The sequence below is a fragment of the Oncorhynchus keta genome, chromosome 11 (assembly GCF_023373465.1).
Source record: "Oncorhynchus keta strain PuntledgeMale-10-30-2019 chromosome 11, Oket_V2, whole genome shotgun sequence".
NCBI classification, from domain to species: domain Eukaryota; kingdom Metazoa; phylum Chordata; class Actinopteri; order Salmoniformes; family Salmonidae; genus Oncorhynchus; species Oncorhynchus keta.
Window position 1 is genome coordinate 4,385,806 of NC_068431.1, and position 20,000 is coordinate 4,405,805.

General features: G+C 48.4%; 1 protein-coding gene across 1 annotated transcript in view; it reads right to left on the reverse strand.

The window, feature by feature from the left end:
• Positions 1-20,000, reverse strand: part of kl (klotho) — a 54,722-nt gene that overhangs the window by 23,327 nt on the left and 11,395 nt on the right. The window contains exons 7-11 of the mRNA XM_052457495.1: positions 14,320-14,401; positions 11,236-11,291; positions 10,584-10,793; positions 10,372-10,478; positions 5,652-5,780 (exon numbers count right to left, since the gene is read on the reverse strand). Of these exons, the coding sequence (XP_052313455.1) occupies positions 5,652-5,780; positions 10,372-10,478; positions 10,584-10,793; positions 11,236-11,291; positions 14,320-14,401 (584 nt within the window). The remainder of the gene's footprint in view (positions 1-5,651; positions 5,781-10,371; positions 10,479-10,583; positions 10,794-11,235; positions 11,292-14,319; positions 14,402-20,000) is intronic.

Here is a 20,000-nt window from a genome sequence, read left to right on the forward strand (position 1 = left end):
CCCAAAGCCAACACCTCATTTGGCCGCCTTTCGTTCCAGTACTCTGCTGCCTGTGACTGGAACGAATTGCAAAAATCGCTGAAGTTGGAGACTTTTATCTCCCTCACCAACTTCAAACATCAGCTATCCGAGCAGCTAACCGATCGCTGCAGCTGTACATAGTCTATTGGTAAATAGCTCACCCTTTTCACCTACCTCATTCCCATACTGTTTTTATACTGTTTTTATTTATTTACTTTTCTGCTCTTTTGCACACCAATATCTCTACCTGTACATGCCCATCTGATCATTTATCACCAGTGTTAATCTGCAAAATTGTATTATTCGCCTACCTCCTCATGCCTTTTGCACACATTGTATATAGACTGCCCATTTTTTCTACTGTGTTATTGACTTGCTAATTGTTTACTCCATGTGTAACTCTGTGTTGTCTGTTCACACTGCTATGCTTTATCTTGGCCAGGTCGCAGTTGCAAATGAGAACTTGTTCTCAACTAGCCTACCTGGTTAAATAAAGGTGAAATAAAATTAAAAAAAATAAAAAAAAATAGTAGGAGTGATGATATCCCTGTGATGTGACCTACGTGTTATATAGTAGGAGTGTTGATATCTCTGTGATGTGACCTATGTGTTATATAGTAGGAGTGTTGATATCCCTGTGATGTGACCTACGTGTTATATAGTAGGAGTGTTGATATCTCTGTGATGTGACCTACGTGTTATATAGTAGGAGTGTTGATATCTCTGTGATGTGACCTACGTGGTATATAGTAGGAGTGGTGATATCCCTGTGATGTGACCTACGTGTTATATAGTAGGAGTGGTGATATCTCTGTGATGTGACCTACGTGGTATATAGTAGGAGTGGTGATATCTCTGTGATGTGACCTACGTGTTATATAGTAGGAGTGGTGATATCTCTGTGATGTGACCTCGTGGTATATAGATGTGATATCCCTGTGATGTGACCTACGTGGTATATAGTAGGAGTGATGATATCCCTGTGATGTGACCTACGTGTTATATAGTATGATGATATCTCTGTGATGTGACCTACGTGTTATATAGTAGGAGTGTTGATATCTCTGTGATGTGACCTCGTGTTATATAGTAGGAGTGATGATATCTCTGTGATGTGACCTACGTGGTATATAGTAGGAGTGGTGATATCTCTGTGATGTGACCTACGTGTTATATAGTAGGAGTGTTGATATCTCTGTGATGTGACCTACGTGTTATATAGTAGGAGTGATGATATCCCTGTGATGTGACCTACGTGTTATATAGTAGGAGTGTTGATATCTCTGTGATGTGACCTACGTGTTATATAGTAGGAGTGATGATATCTCTGTGATGTGACCTATGTGGTATATAGTAGGAGTGGTGATATCTCTGTGATGTGACCTACGTGTTATATAGTAGGAGTGGTGATATCTCTGTGATGTGATCTACGTGGTATATAGTAGGAGTGATGATATCTCTGTGATGTGACCTCGTGTTATATAGTAGGAGTGATGATATCTCTGTGATGTGACCTACGTGTTATATAGTAGGAGTGGTGATATCTCTGTGATGTGACCTCTCTGTGATGTGACCTACGTGTTATATAGTAGGAGTGGTGATATCTCTGTGATGTGACCTGACGTGTTATATAGTAGGAGTGATGATATCTCTGTGATGTGACCTACGTGTTATATAGTAGGAGTGATATATCTCTGTGATGTGACCTACGTGTTATATAGTAGGAGTGTTGATATCTCTGTGATGTGACCTACGTGTTATATAGTAGGAGTGATGATATCTCTGTGATGTGACCTACGTGTTATATAGTAGGAGTGTTGATATCTCTGTGATGTGACCTACATGTTATATAGTAGGAGTGTTGATATCTCTGTGATGTGACCTACGTGGTATATAGTAGTAGTGTTGATATCTCTGTGATGTGAGTGGTATATAGTAGGAGTGGTGATATCTCTGTGACATGACCTACGTGTTATATAGTAGGAGTGTTGATATCTCTGTGATGTGACCTACGTGTTATATAGTAGGAGTGGTGGCTTTGATATCTCTGTGATGTGACCTACGTGGTATATAGTAGGAGTGATGATATCTCTGTGATGTGACCTCGTGTTATATAGTAGGAGTGATGATATCTCTGTGATGTGACCTACGTGTTATATAGTAGGAGTGATGATATGTCACATCACAGAGATATCATCACTCCTACTATATAACACGTAGGTCACATCACAGGGATATCACCACTCCTACTATATAACACGTAGGTCACATCACAGAGATATCATCACTCCTACTATATAACACGTAGGTCACATCACAGGGATATCATCACTCCTACTATATAACACGTAGGTCATGTCACAGAGATATCAACACTCCTACTATATAACACGTAGGTCACATCACAGGGATATCACCACTCCTACTATATAACACGTAGGTCACATCACAGAGATATCATCACTCCTACTATATAACACGAGGTCACATCACAGGGATATCATCACTCCTACTATATAACACGTAGGTCACATCACAGAGATATCATCACTCCTACTATATAACACGTAGGTCACATCACAGAGATATCATCACTCCTACTATATAACACGTAGGTCACATCACAGGGATATCACCACTCCTACTATATAACACGTAGGTCACATCACAGAGATATCATCACTCCTACTATATAACACGTAGGTCACATCACAGAGATATCATCACTCCTACTATATACCACGTAGGTCACATCACAGAGATATCATCACTCCTACTATATAACACGTAGGTCACATCACAGAGATATCACCACTCCTACTATATAACACGTAGGTCACATCACAGAGATATCATCACTCCTACTATATAACACGTAGGTCACATCACAGAGATATCAACACTCCTACTATATAACACGTAGGTCACATCACAGGGATATCATCACTCCTACTATATAACACGTAGGTCACATCACAGGGATATCACCACTCCTACTACTTTTGATTCATGTTTAAATTCTTAAAGCATTTTGTTAAGGTCCACTTGATTTATTCTGGATGTATTGGAGCTTCATATAATTTTGGTTTGTACGAAATACACACACACACACAATACAAGACCGACAGTATGTGGACACCTGCTCGTCGAACGTCTCATTCCAAAAGGGCATTAAATGGAGTTGGTCCCCTCTTTGCTGCTATAACAGCCTCCACTCTTCTGGGAAGGCTTTCCACTAGATGTATGAACATTGCTGCTATAACAGCCTCCACTCTTCTGGGAAGGCTTTCCATTAGATGATGGAACATTGCTGCTATAACAGCCTCCACTCTTCTGGGAAGGCTTTCCACTAGATGATGGAACATTGCTGCTATAACAGCCTCCACTCTTCTGGGAAGCCTTTCCACTAGATGTTGGAACATTGCTGCTATAACAGCCTCCACTCTTCTGGGAAGGCTTTCCACTAGATGATGGAACATTGCTGCTATAACAGCCTCCACTCTTCTGGGAAGCCTTTCCACTAGATGTTGGAACATTGCTGCTATAACAGCCTCCACTCTTCTGGGAAGGCTTTCCACTAGATGATGGAACATTGCTGCTATAACAGCCTCCACTCTTCTGGGAAGCCTTTCCACTAGATGTTGGAACATTGCTGCTATAACAGCCTCCACTCTTCTGGGAAGGCTTTCCACTAGATGTTGGAACATTGCTGCTGGGACTTGCTTCCATTCAGCCACAAGAGCATTCGTGAGGTCGGGATACGATGTTGGTCGATTAGTCCTGGCTCGCAGTCGTCGTTCCAATTCATCCCAAAGGTGTTCGATGGGTGCATGGGGGGATTGTCATGCTGAAACAGGAAAGGGCCTTCCCCAAATTGCCACAAAGTTGGAAGCACAGAATGGTATATTACGTCATTGTATGCTGTAGTGTTAAGATTTCCCTTCACTGGAACTAAGGGGCCCGGACCATGAAAAACAGCCCCAGACCATTATTCCTCCTCCGCCAAACTTTACAGTTGGCACTATTCATTAGGGCAGGCAGCGTTCTCCTGGCATCCGATGGTAAAGCGTGATTTAACACGTTTCCACTGCTCCAGAGCCCAAAGTTTTACACCACTCCAGCCAACGCTTGGCATTGCTCACGATGATGTTAGGCTTGTGTGCAGCTGCTCGGTCATTTTAAAGAAGATCCCGACGAACACTTCTTGTGCTGACGTTGCTTCCAGAGGTAGTTTGGAACTCGGTAGTGAGTGTTGCAACCAAGGACCGCATCGCTTCAGCACTCGACGGTCCCATCCTCTGAGCTTGTGTGGCCCTCAGCACTTGGCGGCTGAGATGTTCTAGATGTTTCCAGGAGCAACAACGGAGCAGCTCTAGCAAAAATGTGACGAACTGACTTGTTGGAAAGGTGGTATCCTATGACGGTGCCACGTAGAAAGTCATTGAGGCCGAATCCACTTATTTGTACATATCGTGTTTTGCTACGTGATCAGCGCCTGTTGGACCCGACGCAATCATCACTAAACAGTGTAGTAGCCTAAGGAGAATATAAATATATAGAACAGGTTTCAGACCATCCCACAGGGGAAGAGGCCAGATGTGGAGGTCAACTGTTTTCTATGGAATGCGTGTGGTTACTCCCTTGTCCCCGGGCTGAAGTGGCTATAGAACTAACGACTCGGATACCAAGTTACTACCCGCGTTGCTGATGGTTTGGCGGTGTCCTAGGTGATCCCGTCAAATCGCTGAACAGCTGCTCTTGATCAGTGTCACATTGCAGCACCAGGTCGCGTTAGAAGTTCAGAACGAGGAAGTGTACACTCTTCAAAGGGTTCCGAAAGGGTTCTTCGGGTTGTCCTCATAGGCAAACTCTTTTTTTTGGGGCTCCAGGTAGAACCCTTTTTGGGTTCCACGTGGGTTCTTCAAAGGGTTCTTCAAAGGGTTCTCCTATGGGGACAGCCGAAGAATCCTTTAAGGTTTAAGGCCTTTAAGAGTGTAGGCTACTATAGAAATAATGACGCTCAAATAGAAATTAATTTAATAACTAAATAATGAGTATTTCCATCAGCCTGATCGAGGTGTAGATTACAGCTCACATTCAAGTGTTCAAAGTAAAAAAAGGATGCGTGGGAATTCTGTCAATGTGACTCCGTGGAGTCAAGGTACACACACACACACACACACACACACACACACACACACACACACACACACACACACACACACACACACACACACACACACACACACACACACACACACACACACCGGGAGCCACAATGCAGTTCCACCTCCACTAAAGCGGATCTGATTGAATAGAACCCAACGTTTGGATCAGGCTAGTTATCACCACGACGACCACGACTTGTCTGCTACAAAAGAGGCTCCGCCTTGTTTCCTCCACGGGCTTAACATCTCACTCGGGATTTGGTTCTGGTAGTACCAACCTCCACGGGGGGCTGGGAGGCTGGACGGGGGCTGGGAGGCTGGTGTGTGTGTGGCAGCGCTGGAACCAGCCTCCTGCTGCCTCCATCGGGGCTGGCAGGCTGGAGCGCTGGCGTGTGTGTGTGGCGTGTGGTGTGTGTGTGGCGTGTGTGTGTGTGGCGTGTGTGTGTGGCGTGTGGTACCAACCTGTTGAACCAGCCTCCTGCTGCCTCCATCGGGGCTGGCAGGCTGGAGCGCTGGCGTGTGTGGTGCCACAGGGTGACCATGGACGTGATGTTAGCCTGGTGCAGCTGGCTCGTAAAGCAGCGGTAGTACCTGGAACATAGTGAACATTACTGTTAGTCCAGTCCGAGTTCTCATCACACTGTTAACCGATACACTCATAACTCCATTCCATGTTTTTACTCTTGCACTTGTACATGGAATGATGGAGACCAAGCAGGCAGTAATTAATCCAGTTTAGTTATGTTTAATAATTAATCCGACCTTTTTCAAACCTCTCCTCGGGCACCTACAGACATTTTACAATTTACTTGCAACCCTGAACTAGTACACCTGATTAATCTATTTACAGGTTTGATAACTAGTTGACAAGTTGAATCAGATATCCTACACTGAACAAAATATATAAATGCAACATGCAAAGTGTTGGTCCCATGTTTCATGAGCTGAAATAAAAGATCCCAGAAATGTTCTATGTGAACAAAAAGCTTATTTCTCTCAAATGTTCTGCACACATGTGTTTCCATCCCTGTTAGTGAGAATGTCTCCTTTGCCAAGATAACCACAGACTGACTGATTAAACAGCAGAATGTCCTTCTGTAGCTCAGTTGGTAGAGCATGGCGCATAACCACAGACTGACCCCGCAGGAATGTCCAGCAGAGTGGTTGCCATAACCTGCAGACTGACTGCACCTTGTGCTGGAATGTCCACCAAAATGTGCAGTTTTGCCAAAACCACAGATGTCTCTGACTGCAGGAATGTCCAACAGAGCTGTTGGCAGAGGTAATGTTAATTTCTTTAAAAGCCAGAGAATAACCAACAGACTGACTGCAGGAATGTCCAGCAGAGTGGTTGCCACAACCACAGACTGACTGCAGGAATGTCCAGCAGAGTGGTTGCCATAACCACAGACTGACTGCAGGAATGTCCACCAGAGTGGTTGCCATAACCACAGACTGACTGCAGGAATGTCCACCAGAGTGGTTGCCATAACCACAGACTGACTGCAGGAATGTCCAGCAGAGTGGTTGCCACAACCACAGACTGACTGCAGGAATGTCCACCAGAGTGGTTGCCATAACCACAGACTGACTGCAGGAATGTCCACCAGAGTGGTTGCCATAACCACAGACTGACTGCAGGAATGTCCAGCAGAGTGGTTGCCATAACCACAGACTGACTGCAGGAATGTCCAGCAGAGTGGTTGCCATAACCACAGACTGACTGCAGGAATGTCCACCAGAGTGGTTGCCATAACCACAGACTGACTGCAGGAATGTCCACCAGAGTGGTTGCCATAACCACAGACTGACTGCAGGAATGTCCAGCAGAGTGGTTGCCATAACCACAGACTGACTGCAGGAATGTCCACCAGAGTGGTTGCCATAACCACAGACTGACTGCAGGAATGTCCACCAGAGTGGTTGCCATAACCACAGACTGACTGCAGGAATGTCCACCAGAGTGGTTGCCATAACCACAGACTGACTGCAGGAATGTCCAGCAGAGTGGTTGCCATAACCACAGACTGACTGCAGGAATGTCCACCAGAGTGGTTGCCAGACAACTACCATAAGCCACTTCCAACATTGTTTTAGGGAATTTGGCAGTACACCCAACCACAGACCACGTGTAACCACATCAGACCAGGACCTCCACATCCGGCCTCTTCCCCTGTGGGATGATCTGAGACCAGCCACCAGGACCTCCACATCCGGCCTCTTCCCCTGTGGGATGGTCTGAGACCAACCACCAGGACCTCCACATCCGGCCTCTTCCCCTGGGCTCTTCCCCTGAGGGATCATCTGAGACCAGCCACCAGGACCTCCACATCCGGCCTCTTCCCCTGTGGGATGGTCTGAGACCAACCACCAGGACCTCCACATCCGGCCTCTTCCCCTGTGGGATGGTCTGAGACCAACCACCAGGACCTCCACATCCGGCCTCTTCCCCTGTGGGATGGTCTGAGACCAACCACCAGGACCTCCACATCCGGCCTCTTCCCCTGTGGGATGGTCTGAGACCAACCACCAGGACCTCCACATCCGGCCTCTTCCCCTGTGGGATGGTCTGAGACCAACCACCAGGACCTCCACATCCGGCCTCTTCCCCTGTGGGATGGTCTGAGACCAGCCACCAGGACCTCCACATCCGGCCTCTTCCCCTGTGGGATGGTCTGAGACAAGCCACCAGGACCTCCACATCCAGCCTCTTCCCTGTGGGATGGTCTGAGACCAGCCACCAGGACCTCCACATCCGGCCTCTTCACCTGAGGGATCATCTGAGACCAGCCACCAGAACCTCCACATCCGGCCTCTTCCCCTGGGCTCTTCCCCTGTGGGATCATCTGAGACCAGCCACCAGAACCTCCACATTCGGGCTCTTCCCCTGAGGGATCATCTGAGACCAGCCACCAGGACCTCCACATCCGGCCTCTTCCCCTGTGGGATGGTCTGAGACCAACCACCAGGACCTCCACATCCGGCCTCTTCCCCTGTGGGATGGTCTGAGACCAACCACCCTGACAGCTGATGAAAAGGAGGAGTTGTTGTTTTTTCTGTCTGTAATGAAGCCCTTTTGTAGGGAAAAAACGAATTCTGATTTGCGCCCCTGTCAAGTCATGTGACGTCATCCACCGATTAGTACCTAATGAGTTTATTTCAAATGACTGATTTCCTTTTATTGAACTATAACTTTGTTGCATTTCTATACATTTGTTTTTGCCCAGTACAGTTCTGTAATATTATAATAATTATAATAATAAACAGAATAGCTGGAGGTCTAGAAGAGACTAGAGGAGACCGACTACTAGAGGAGACTGACTACTAGAGGAGACTGATTACTAGAGGAGACTGACTACTAGAGGAGACTGACTACTAGAGGAGACTAGAGGAGACTGACTACTAGAGGAGACTGACTACTAGAGGAGACTGACTACTAGAGGAGACTGACTACTAGAGGAGACTAGAGGAGACTGACTACTAGAGGAGCCTAGAGGAGACTGACTACTAGAGGAGCCTAGAGGAGACTGACTACTAGAGGAGACTGACTACTAGAGGAGAATAGAGGAGACTGACTACTAGAGGAGACTAGAGGAGACTGACTACTAGAGGAGAATAGAGGAGACTGACTACTAGAGGAGCCTAGAGGAGACTGACTACTAGAGGAGACTAGAGGAGACTGACTACTAGAGGAGACTAGCGGAGACTGACTACAGACTGACTACTAGAGGAGACTAGAGGACATTGACTACAGACTGACTACTAGAGGAGACTGACTACTAGAGGAGACTAGCGGAGACTGACTACAGACTGACTACTAGAGGAGACTAGAGGACATTGACTACAGACTGACTACTAGAGGAGACTAGAGGAGGCTGACTACAGACTGACTACTAGAGGAGACTGACTACTAGAGGAGACTAGAGGAGACTGACTACTAGAGGAGACTGACTACTAGAGGAGACTGACTACTAGAGGAGACTGACTACTAGAGGAGACTAGAGGAGTCTGACTACAGACTGACTACAGACTGACTACTAGAGGAGACTGACTACTAGGAGACTGACTACTAGAGGAGGCTGACTACAGACTGACTACTAGAGGAGACTAGAGGAGTCTGACTACAGACTGACTACAGACTGACTACTAGAGGAGACTGACTACTAGGAGACTGACTACTAGAGGAGGCTGACTACAGACTGACTACTAGAGGAGACTAGAGGAGTCTGACTACAGACTGACTACAGACTGACTACTAGAGGAGACTAGAGGAGGCTGACTAGACTGACTACTAGAGGAGACTGACTACTAGGAGACTGACTACAGACTGACTACTAGAGGAGACTATAGGAGTCTGACTACAGACTGACTACTAGAGGAGGCTGACTACAGACTGACTACTAGAGGAGACTGACTACTAGGAGACTGACTACTAGAGGAGGCTGACTACAGACTGACTACTAGAGGAGACTGACTACTAGGAGACTGACTACTAGAGGAGGCTGACTACAGACTGACTACTAGAGGAGACTAGAGGAGTCTGACTACAGACTGACTACTAGAGGAGACTGACTACTAGGAGACTGACTATTAGAGGAGGCTGACTACAGACTGACTACTAGGGAGACTAGAGGAGTCTGACTACAGACTGACTACAGACTGACTACTAGAGGAGGCTGACTACAGACTGACTACTAGAGGAGACTGACTACTAGAGGAGACTGACTACTAGAGGAGACTAGAGGAGTCTGACTACAGACTGACTACTAGAGGAGACTAGAGGAGTCTGACTACAGACTGACTACAGACTGACTACTAGAGGAGGACCTGGACACTGACTACAGACTGACTACTAGAGGAGACTGACTACTAGAGGAGACTGACTACTAGAGGAGACTAGAGGAGTCTGACTACAGACTGACTACTAGAGGAGACTATAGGAGTCTGACTACAGACTGACTACTAGAGGAGGCTGACTACAGACTGACTACTAGAGGAGACTGACTACTAGGAGACTGACTACTAGAGGAGTCTGACTACAGACTGACTACTAGAGGAGACTAGAGGAGTCTGACTACAGACTGACTACAGACTGACTACTAGAGGAGACTGACTACTAGGAGACTGACTACTAGAGGAGGCTGACTACAGACTGACTACTAGAGGAGACTGACTACAGTACCCTAGTAAGGTAGTGTTGGGCTGGGTCACGTTGCCGCTGGGCACCAGGGAGGACCAGTTGAGAGAGAAGTGGAAGTGGTTGACTCCCACACGACGAATCTCTTCCACCTGAAGGGGGGTTGGGGGTGGGAGTGGGAGGGGGGGGGTGGAGATTACTTTCACATCATATCGTTGTAATTTGTTTTGTGCATAAACGTGGAGAAGATCTCCGACCTGCTGGCGGATGGTGGCGTAGTCGGCACAGTGCTGTGCCCTGCGGAGCGGTGGGGCCTGGAACCCCTCTAACCTCCTCAGCTCCCCGTTGCCCGTGATGTTCCACACGTACACACTGGGATCTACGAACTGGGTGGGGGTGGTCTCCACCTGGACACACACACACACACACACACTGGGATCTACGAACTGGGTGGGGGTGGTCTCCACCTGGACACACACACACACACTGGGATCTACACACACACACACACACTGGGATCTACTGGGTGGGGGTGGTCTCCACCTGGACACACACACACTGGGATCTACGAACTGGGTGGGGGTGGTCTCCACCTGGACACACACACACTGGGATCTACGAACTGGGTGGGGGTGGTCTCCACCTGGACACACACACACTGGGATCTACGAACTGGGTGGGGGTGGTCTCCACCTGGACACACACACACACACACACACTGGGATCTACGAACTGGGTGGGGGTGGTCTCCACCTGGACACACACACACACACTGGGATCTACGAACTGGGTGGGGGTGGTCTCCACCTGGACACACACACACACTGGGATCTACGAACTGGGTGGGGGTGGTCTCCACCTGGACACACACACACTGGGATCTACGAACTGGGTGGGGGTGGTCTCCACCTGGACACACACACACACACACTGGGATCTACGAACTGGGTGGGGGTGGTCTCCACCTGGACCTGGGATCTACAACTGGGTGGGGGTGGTCTCCACCTGGACACACACACACACACTGGGATCTACGAACTGGGTGGGGGTGGTCTCCACCTGGATCTACACACACACACACACACACTGGGATCTACGAACTGGGTGGGGGTGGTCTCCACCTGGACACACACACACACTGGGATCTACGAACTGGGTGGGGGTGGTCTCCACCTGGACACACACACACTGGGATCTACGAACTGGGTGGGGGTGGTCTCCACCTGGGATCTACACACACACACACTGGGATCTACGAACTGGGTGGGGGTGGTCTCCACCTGGACACACACACACACACACTGGGATCTACGACACTACGGGGTGGGGGTGGTCTCCACCTGGACACACACACACACACACACTGGGATCTACGAACTGGGTGGGGGTGGTCTCCACCTGGACACACACACACTGGGATCTACGAACTGGGTGGGGGTGGTCTCCACCTGGACACACACACACTGGGGGATCTACGAACTGGGTGGGGGTGGTCTCCACCTGGACACACACACACACACACACACTGGGATCTACGAACTGGGTGGGGGTGGTCTCCACCTGGACACACACACACTGGGATCTACGAACTGGGTGGGGGTGGTCTCCACCTGACACTGGGATCTACGGGGGGGGGGTGGTCTCCACCTGGACACACACACACACACTGGGATCTACGAACTGGGTGGGGGTGGTCTCCACCTGGACACACACACACTGGGATCTACGAACTGGGTGGGGGTGGTCTCCACCTGGACACACACACACACTGGGATCTACGAACTGGGTGGGGGTGGTCTCCACCTGGACACACACACACACACTGGGATCTACGAACTGGGTGGGGGTGGTCTCCACCTGGACACACACACACACACTGGGATCTACTACGAACTGGGTGGGGGTGGTCTCCACCTGGACACACACACACACTGGGATCTACGAACTGGGTGGGGGTGGTCTCCACCTGGACACACACACACACACACTGGGATCTACGAACTGGGTGGGGGTGGTCTCCACCTGGACACACACACACTGGGATCTACGAACTGGGTGGGGGTGGTCTCCACCTGGACACACACACACACTGGGATCTACGAACTGGGTGGGGGTGGTCTCCACCTGGACACACACACACACACTGGGATCTACGAACTGGGTGGGGGTGGTCTCCACCTGGACACACACACACACTGGGATCTACGAACTGGGTGGGGGTGGTCTCCACCTGGACACACACACACACACACTGGGATCTACGAACTGGGTGGGGGTGGTCTCCACCTGGACACACACACACTGGGATCTACGAACTGGGTGGGGGTGGTCTCCACCTGGACACACACACACACTGGGATCTACGAACTGGGTGGGGTGGTCTCCACCTGGACACACACACACTGGGATCTACAAACTGGGTGGGGGTGGTCTCCACCTGGACACACACACACACACACTGGGATCTACGAACTGGGTGGGGGTGGTCTCCACCTGGACACACACACACACTGGGATCTACGAACTGGGTGGGGGTGGTCTCCACCTGGACACACACACACACTGGGATCTACGAACTGGGTGGGGGTGGTCTCCACCTGGACACACACACACACACTGGGATCTACGAACTGGGTGGGGGTGGTCTCCACCTGGACACACACACACACACTGGGATCTACGAACTGGGTGGGGGTGGTCTCCACCTGGACACACACACACACACTGGGATCTACGAACTGGGTGGGGGTGGTCTCCACCTGGACACACACACACACACTGGGATCTACGAACTGGGTGGGGGTGGTCTCCACCTGGACACACACACACTGGGATCTACGAACTGGGTGGGGGTGGTCTCCACCTGGACACACACACACACACTGGGATCTACGAACTGGGTGGGGGTGGTCTCCACCTGGACACACACACACACACACACACTGGGATCTACGAACTGGGTGGGGGTGGTCTCCACCTGGACACACACACACACTGGGATCTACGAACTGGGTGGGGGTGGTCTCCACCTGGACACACACACACACTGGGATCTACGAACTGGGTGGGGTGGTCTCCACCTGGACACACACACACACTGGGATCTACGAACTGGGTGGGGGTGGTCTCCACCTGGACACACACACACTGGGATCTACGAACTGGGTGGGGTGGTCTCCACCTGGACACACACACACACACTGGGATCTACGAACTGGGTGGGGGTGGTCTCCACCTGGACACACACACACACACTGGGATCTACGAACTGGGTGGGGGTGGTCTCCACCTGGACACACACACACACACTGGGATCTACGAACTGGGTGGGGGTGGTCTCCACCTGGACACACACACACACTGGGATCTACGAACTGGGTGGGGGTGGTCTCCACCTGGACACACACACACTGGGATCTACGAACTGGGTGGGGGTGGTCTCCACCTGGACACACACACACACTGGGATCTACGAACTGGGTGGGGGTGGTCTCCACCTGGACACACACACACTGGGATCTACGAACTGGGTGGGGGTGGTCTCCACCTGGACACACACACACTGGGATCTACGAACTGGGTGGGGGTGGTCTCCACCTGGACACACACACACACACACTGGGATCTACGAACTGGGTGGGGGTGGTCTCCACCTGGACACACACACACTGGGATCTACGAACTGGGTGGGGGTGGTCTCCACCTGGACACACACACACTGGGATCTACGAACTGGGTGGGGGTGGTCTCCACCTGGACACACACACACACACTGGGATCTACGAACTGGGTGGGGGTGGTCTCCACCTGGACACACACACACACACTGGGATCTGGGATCTACGAACTGGGTGGGGGGGGTGGTCTCCACCTGGACACACACACACACACACACACTGGGATCTACGAACTGGGTGGGGGTGGTCTCCACCTGGACACACACTGGGATCTACGAACTGGGTGGGGGTGGTCTCCACCTGAACACACACACACTGGGATCTACGGGGGTGGGGTGGTCTCCACCTGGACACACGTACACACTGGGATCTACGAACTGGGTGGGGGTGGTCTCCACCTGGACACACACACACTGGGATCTACGAACTGGGTGGGGGTGGTCTCCACCTGGACACACACACACACACTGGGATCTACGAACTGGGTGGGGGTGGTCTCCACCTGGACACACACACACACACTGGGATCTACGAACTGGGTGGGGGTGGTCTCCACCTGGACACACACACACTGGGATCTACGAACTGGGTGGGGGTGGTCTCCACCTGGACACACACACACACTGGGATCTACGAACTGGGTGGGGGTGGTCTCCACCTGGACACACACACACACACTGGGATCTACGAACTGGGTGGGGGTGGTCTCCACCTGGACACACACACACACACTGGGATCTACGAACTGGGTGGGGGTGGTCTCCACCTGGACACACACACACACACTGGGATCTACGAACTGGGTGGGGGTGGTCTCCACCTGGACACACACACACACACACTGGGATCTACGAACTGGGTGGGGGTGGTCTCCACCTGGACACACACACACACACTGGGATCTACAAACTGGGTGGGGGTGGTCTCCACCTGGACACACACACACACACTGGGATCTACGGGAACTGGGTGGGGGTGGTCTCCACCTGGACACACACACACACACTGGGATCTACGAACTGGGTGGGGGTGGTCTCCACCTGGACACACACACACATCTACACACTCCACCTGGGATCTACAAACTGGGTGGGGGTGGTCTCCACCTGGACACACACACACACTGGGATCTACGAACTGGGTGGGGTGGTCTCCACCTGGACACACACACACACACACTGGGATCTACGAACTGGGTCTACGGGGTGGGTCTCCACCTGCACACACACACACACACTGGGATCTACGAACTGGGTGGGGGTGGTCTCCACCTGGACACACACACACACACACTGGGATCTACGAACTGGGTGGGGGTGGTCTCCACCTGGACACACACACACAACACACACATTTCAACACACACACACACACACACACACACACACACACACACACACACACACACACACACACACACACACACACACACATTTAAACACACACACACACACATTTAAACACACACACACACACACACGTAAACATTTAAACACACACACACACACACACACACACACACACACACACACACACACACACACACACACACACACACACACACACACAACACACAACACACACACACACACATAAACACAAACACACACACACATATAAACACACACATAAACACACACACACAAACACACACACACACACAAACACGCACATAAACACAAACACACATAAAACACACAGAGGCACACACACACTGCGGTTGGTCAGGTTTATCCTGATCTGTTCTTTGTTAAGGGCAAAGGTTACCCTGTCACCATGGTAACTTCCAGCTGGCATCTACCACTTGTGTAAGCAAATATAAACTGTGACTCTGCGTGACTCTCTGTCACACACACCAGCAAGAGGAGGCCAATGGGGGGCAAGCAAATAATGGGTAGTGATTGTGTGTTGTTTTTCTTAGTGAGCAAAGGCTATGTGTCCATGTGGCTCGTTCTGTTTATTATTAAGAGTAGTAACTATGTGTATTCTTCTGCTGACCAGGGTTGAATGTAAGGTGGTACAGTCCAGTATGGTGTCTCTGTAAAATAAATACCAGGGTTGAATGTAAGGTGGTACGGTCCAGTATAGTGTCTCTGTAAAATAAATACCAGGGTTGAATGTAAGGTGGTACGGTCCAGTATGGTGTCTCTGTAAAATAAATACCAGGGTTGAATGTAAGGTGGTACAGTCCAGTATGGTGTCTCGGTAAAATAAATACCAGGGTTGAATGTAAGGTGGTACAGTCCAGTATGGTGTCTCTGTAAAATAAATACCAGGGTTGAATGTAAGGTGGTACGGTCCAGTATGGTGTCTCTGTAAAATAAATACCAGGGTTGAATGTAAGGTGGTACGGTCCAGTATGGTGTCTCGGTAAAATAAATACCAGGGTTGAATGTAAGGTGGTACGGTCCAGTATGGTGTCTCAGTAAAATAAATACCAGGGTTGAATGTAAGGTGGTACGGTCCAGTATGGTGTCTCAGTAAAATAAATACCAGGGTTGAATGTAAGGTGGTACGGTCCAGTATGGTGTCTCGGTAAAATAAATACCCGGGTTGAATGTAAGGTGGTACGGTCCAGTATGGTGTCTCAGTAAAATAAATACCAGGGTTGAATGTAAGGTGGTACAGTCCAGTATGGTGTCTCGGTAGAATAAATACCAGGGTTGAATGTAAGGTGGTACGGTCCAGTATGGTGTCTCGGTAAAATAAATACCAGGGTTGAATGTAAGGTGGTACGGTCCAGTATGGTGTCTCCGTAAAATAACTACCAGGGTTGAATGTAAGGTGGTACGGTCCAGTATGGTGTCTCAGTAAAATAAATACCAGGGTTGAATGTAAGGTGGTACGGTCCAGTATGGTGTCTCGGTAAAATAAATACCCGGGTTGAATGTAAGGTGGTACAGTCCAGTATGGTGTCTCGGTAAAATAAATACCAGGGTTGAATGTAAGGTGGTACGGTCCAGTATAGTCCGGGTACTTCCTACCGGTAAAACATGAGCCAATCACTATAATTAATACTGAAATGTCATGAAAACTGTTGGCTCATCACCATTATTTATCATTACCGCATGTCAGAGGCATGAAGAACATGTGAGCGAACGGACTTGAAAACAGGTGGTACGCTCCGAAATGCCATGTGGTTCAACGAGAACAAAGGCAGAGATGATTGGCCGACATGATCGGACGCATAAATTCTGACCAATCGACGATGGCCAAATGTCCTTAGACTTTAAAAGATGTCTCTTTCTTTCTATCGCTTGTTTGGAAGCCGGGAAATATGTTGCGAGTGAACGAACGAAGCCTCGTAAAGGAGACCTTTGAAGTAATTTATTTGACAGTCAGATGAAAACATCACGACCGGTTGTGTTTTTGCCACAATAAAAGGTAACACAGTGTAAAAAGTTTTTAAAAAATTACAACTAAACCCCACGGAGATTTCAATTGATTTAATATGGATTTATATTTGTAATTCTATGATTTTAGGCTCGTAAAAATGTTTGACGACAAAAAAACGTTACACACAGGAGGTCCCGATTCGGGTTAGAAATTACATCTACTTTCACCCATGCTGCTTACTTTAGTAGGTAGTGGGGTCAGCAATGGAATATAACCACATGGTCGTAGGTTCAAATCCCCCTTATGACCGTGGCCAATTTGTAGAAAATCACCCGTGTTAAATATAATATAATGTTTGATATATGGTTGATAATAACCATTGAGCCGTATCCATAGCAACGTACGGTCACGCCTACAATCCCAGAGAGGTTGATAATAACCATTGAGCCGTATCCATAGCAACGTACGGTCACGCCTACAATCCCAGAGAGGTTGATAATAACCATTGAGCCGTATCCATAGCAACGTACGGTCACGCCTCTACAATCCCAGAGAGGTTGATAATAACCATTGAGCCGTATCCATAGCAACGTACGGTCACGCCTCTACAATCCCAGAGAGGTTGATAATAACCATTGAGCCGTATCCATAGCAACGTACGGTCACGCCTCTACAATCCCAGAGAGGTTTTGAAACATACTTTTTACAGTTACATGTTTTTTTTTCTAAAACAGAAAGTTCAATGTGTAAAAGATGCGATGACCAAGCATTAAAAAAACAATGTGTCCCTTTATAACTAGATATTTAACTAGATATTTAACTAGATATTTAACTAGATATTTGAGCAAACATTAACTCCAGGATGAACTTGAACTTGTGACAGTTTCAGTGAGGTTGATATGTAGCTACGGGTTTACTGGAGGAGTCTGCTGCTGTTTGCTGTACTGGCGCCACAGACTGATGCAACTCTGAGTACCCTCATTATAATACCCCAACCCTGAGTACCGTTGTTATAATACCCCAACCCTCATTATAATACTCCAACCCTCATTATAATACCCCAACCCTCAGTACTGTCATTATAAAATACCCCAACCCTCATTATAATACCCCAACCCTGACTACCGTTGTTATAATACCCCAACCCTCATTATAATACCCCAACCCTGAGTACCGTTGTTATAATACCCCAACCCTCATTATAATACTCCAACCCTCATTATAATACCCCAAACCCTCATTATAATACCCCAACCCTCATTATAATACCCCAACCCTCATTATAATACCCCAACCCTCATTATAATACCCCAACCCTCAGTACTGTCATTATAAAATACCCCAACCCTCATAATACCCCAACCCTCATTATAATACCCCAACCCTGAGTACCGTTGTTATAATACCCCAACCCTCATTTTAATACCCCAACCCTCATTATAATACCCCAACCCTCATTATAATACCCCAACCCTCATTATAATACCCCCAACCCTCAGTACTGTCATTATAAAATAGCCCAACCCTCATTATAATACCCCAACCCTGAGTACCGTTGTTATAAAATACCCCAATCCTCATTATAATACCCCAACCCTCATTATAATACCCCAACCCTCATTATAATACCCCAACCCTGAGTACCATTGTTATAAAATACCCCAAACCTCAGTACTGTCATTATAAAATACCCCAACCCTCATTATAATACCCCAACCCTCATTTTAATACCCCAACCCTCATTATAATACCCCAACCCTCATTATAATACCCCAACCCTCAGTACTGTCATTATAAAATACCCCAACCCTCATTATAATACCCCAACCCTGAGTACCGTCATTATAAAATACCCCAATCCTCATTATAATACCCCAACCCTCATTATAATACCCCAACCCTCATTATAATACCCCAAACCCCATTATAATACCCCAACCCTCATTATAATACCCCAACCCTCATTATAATACCCCAACCCCCATTATAATACTCCAACCCTCATTATAATCCTCATTATAATACCCCAACCCTCATTATAGTCCTCATTATAATACCCCAACCCTCATTATAATACCCCAAACCTCAGTACTGTCATTATAATACCCCAACCCGCATTATAATAACCCAACCCTCATTATAATACCCCAACCCTCATTATAATACCCCAACCCTCATTATAATACCCCAAACCTCAGTACTGTCATTATAATACCCCAACCCTCATTATAATACCCCAAACCTCATTATAATACTCCAACCCTCATTATAATACCCCAACCCTCATTATAATACCCCAAACCTCAGTACTGTCATTATAATACCCCAACCCTCATTATAATACCCCAAACCTCAGTACTGTCATTATAATACCCCAACCCTCATTATAATACCCCAACCCTCATTATAATACTCCAACCCTCATTATAATACCCCAACCCTCATTATAATACTCCAACCCTCATTATAATACCCCAAACCTCATTATAATACCCCAACCCTCATTATAATACCCCAACCCTCATTATAATACCCCAAACCTCAGTACTGTCATTATAATACCCCAACCCGCATTATAATACCCCAACCCTCATTATAATACCCCAACCCTCATTATAATACCCCAAACCTCAGTACTGTCATTATAATACCCCAACCCTC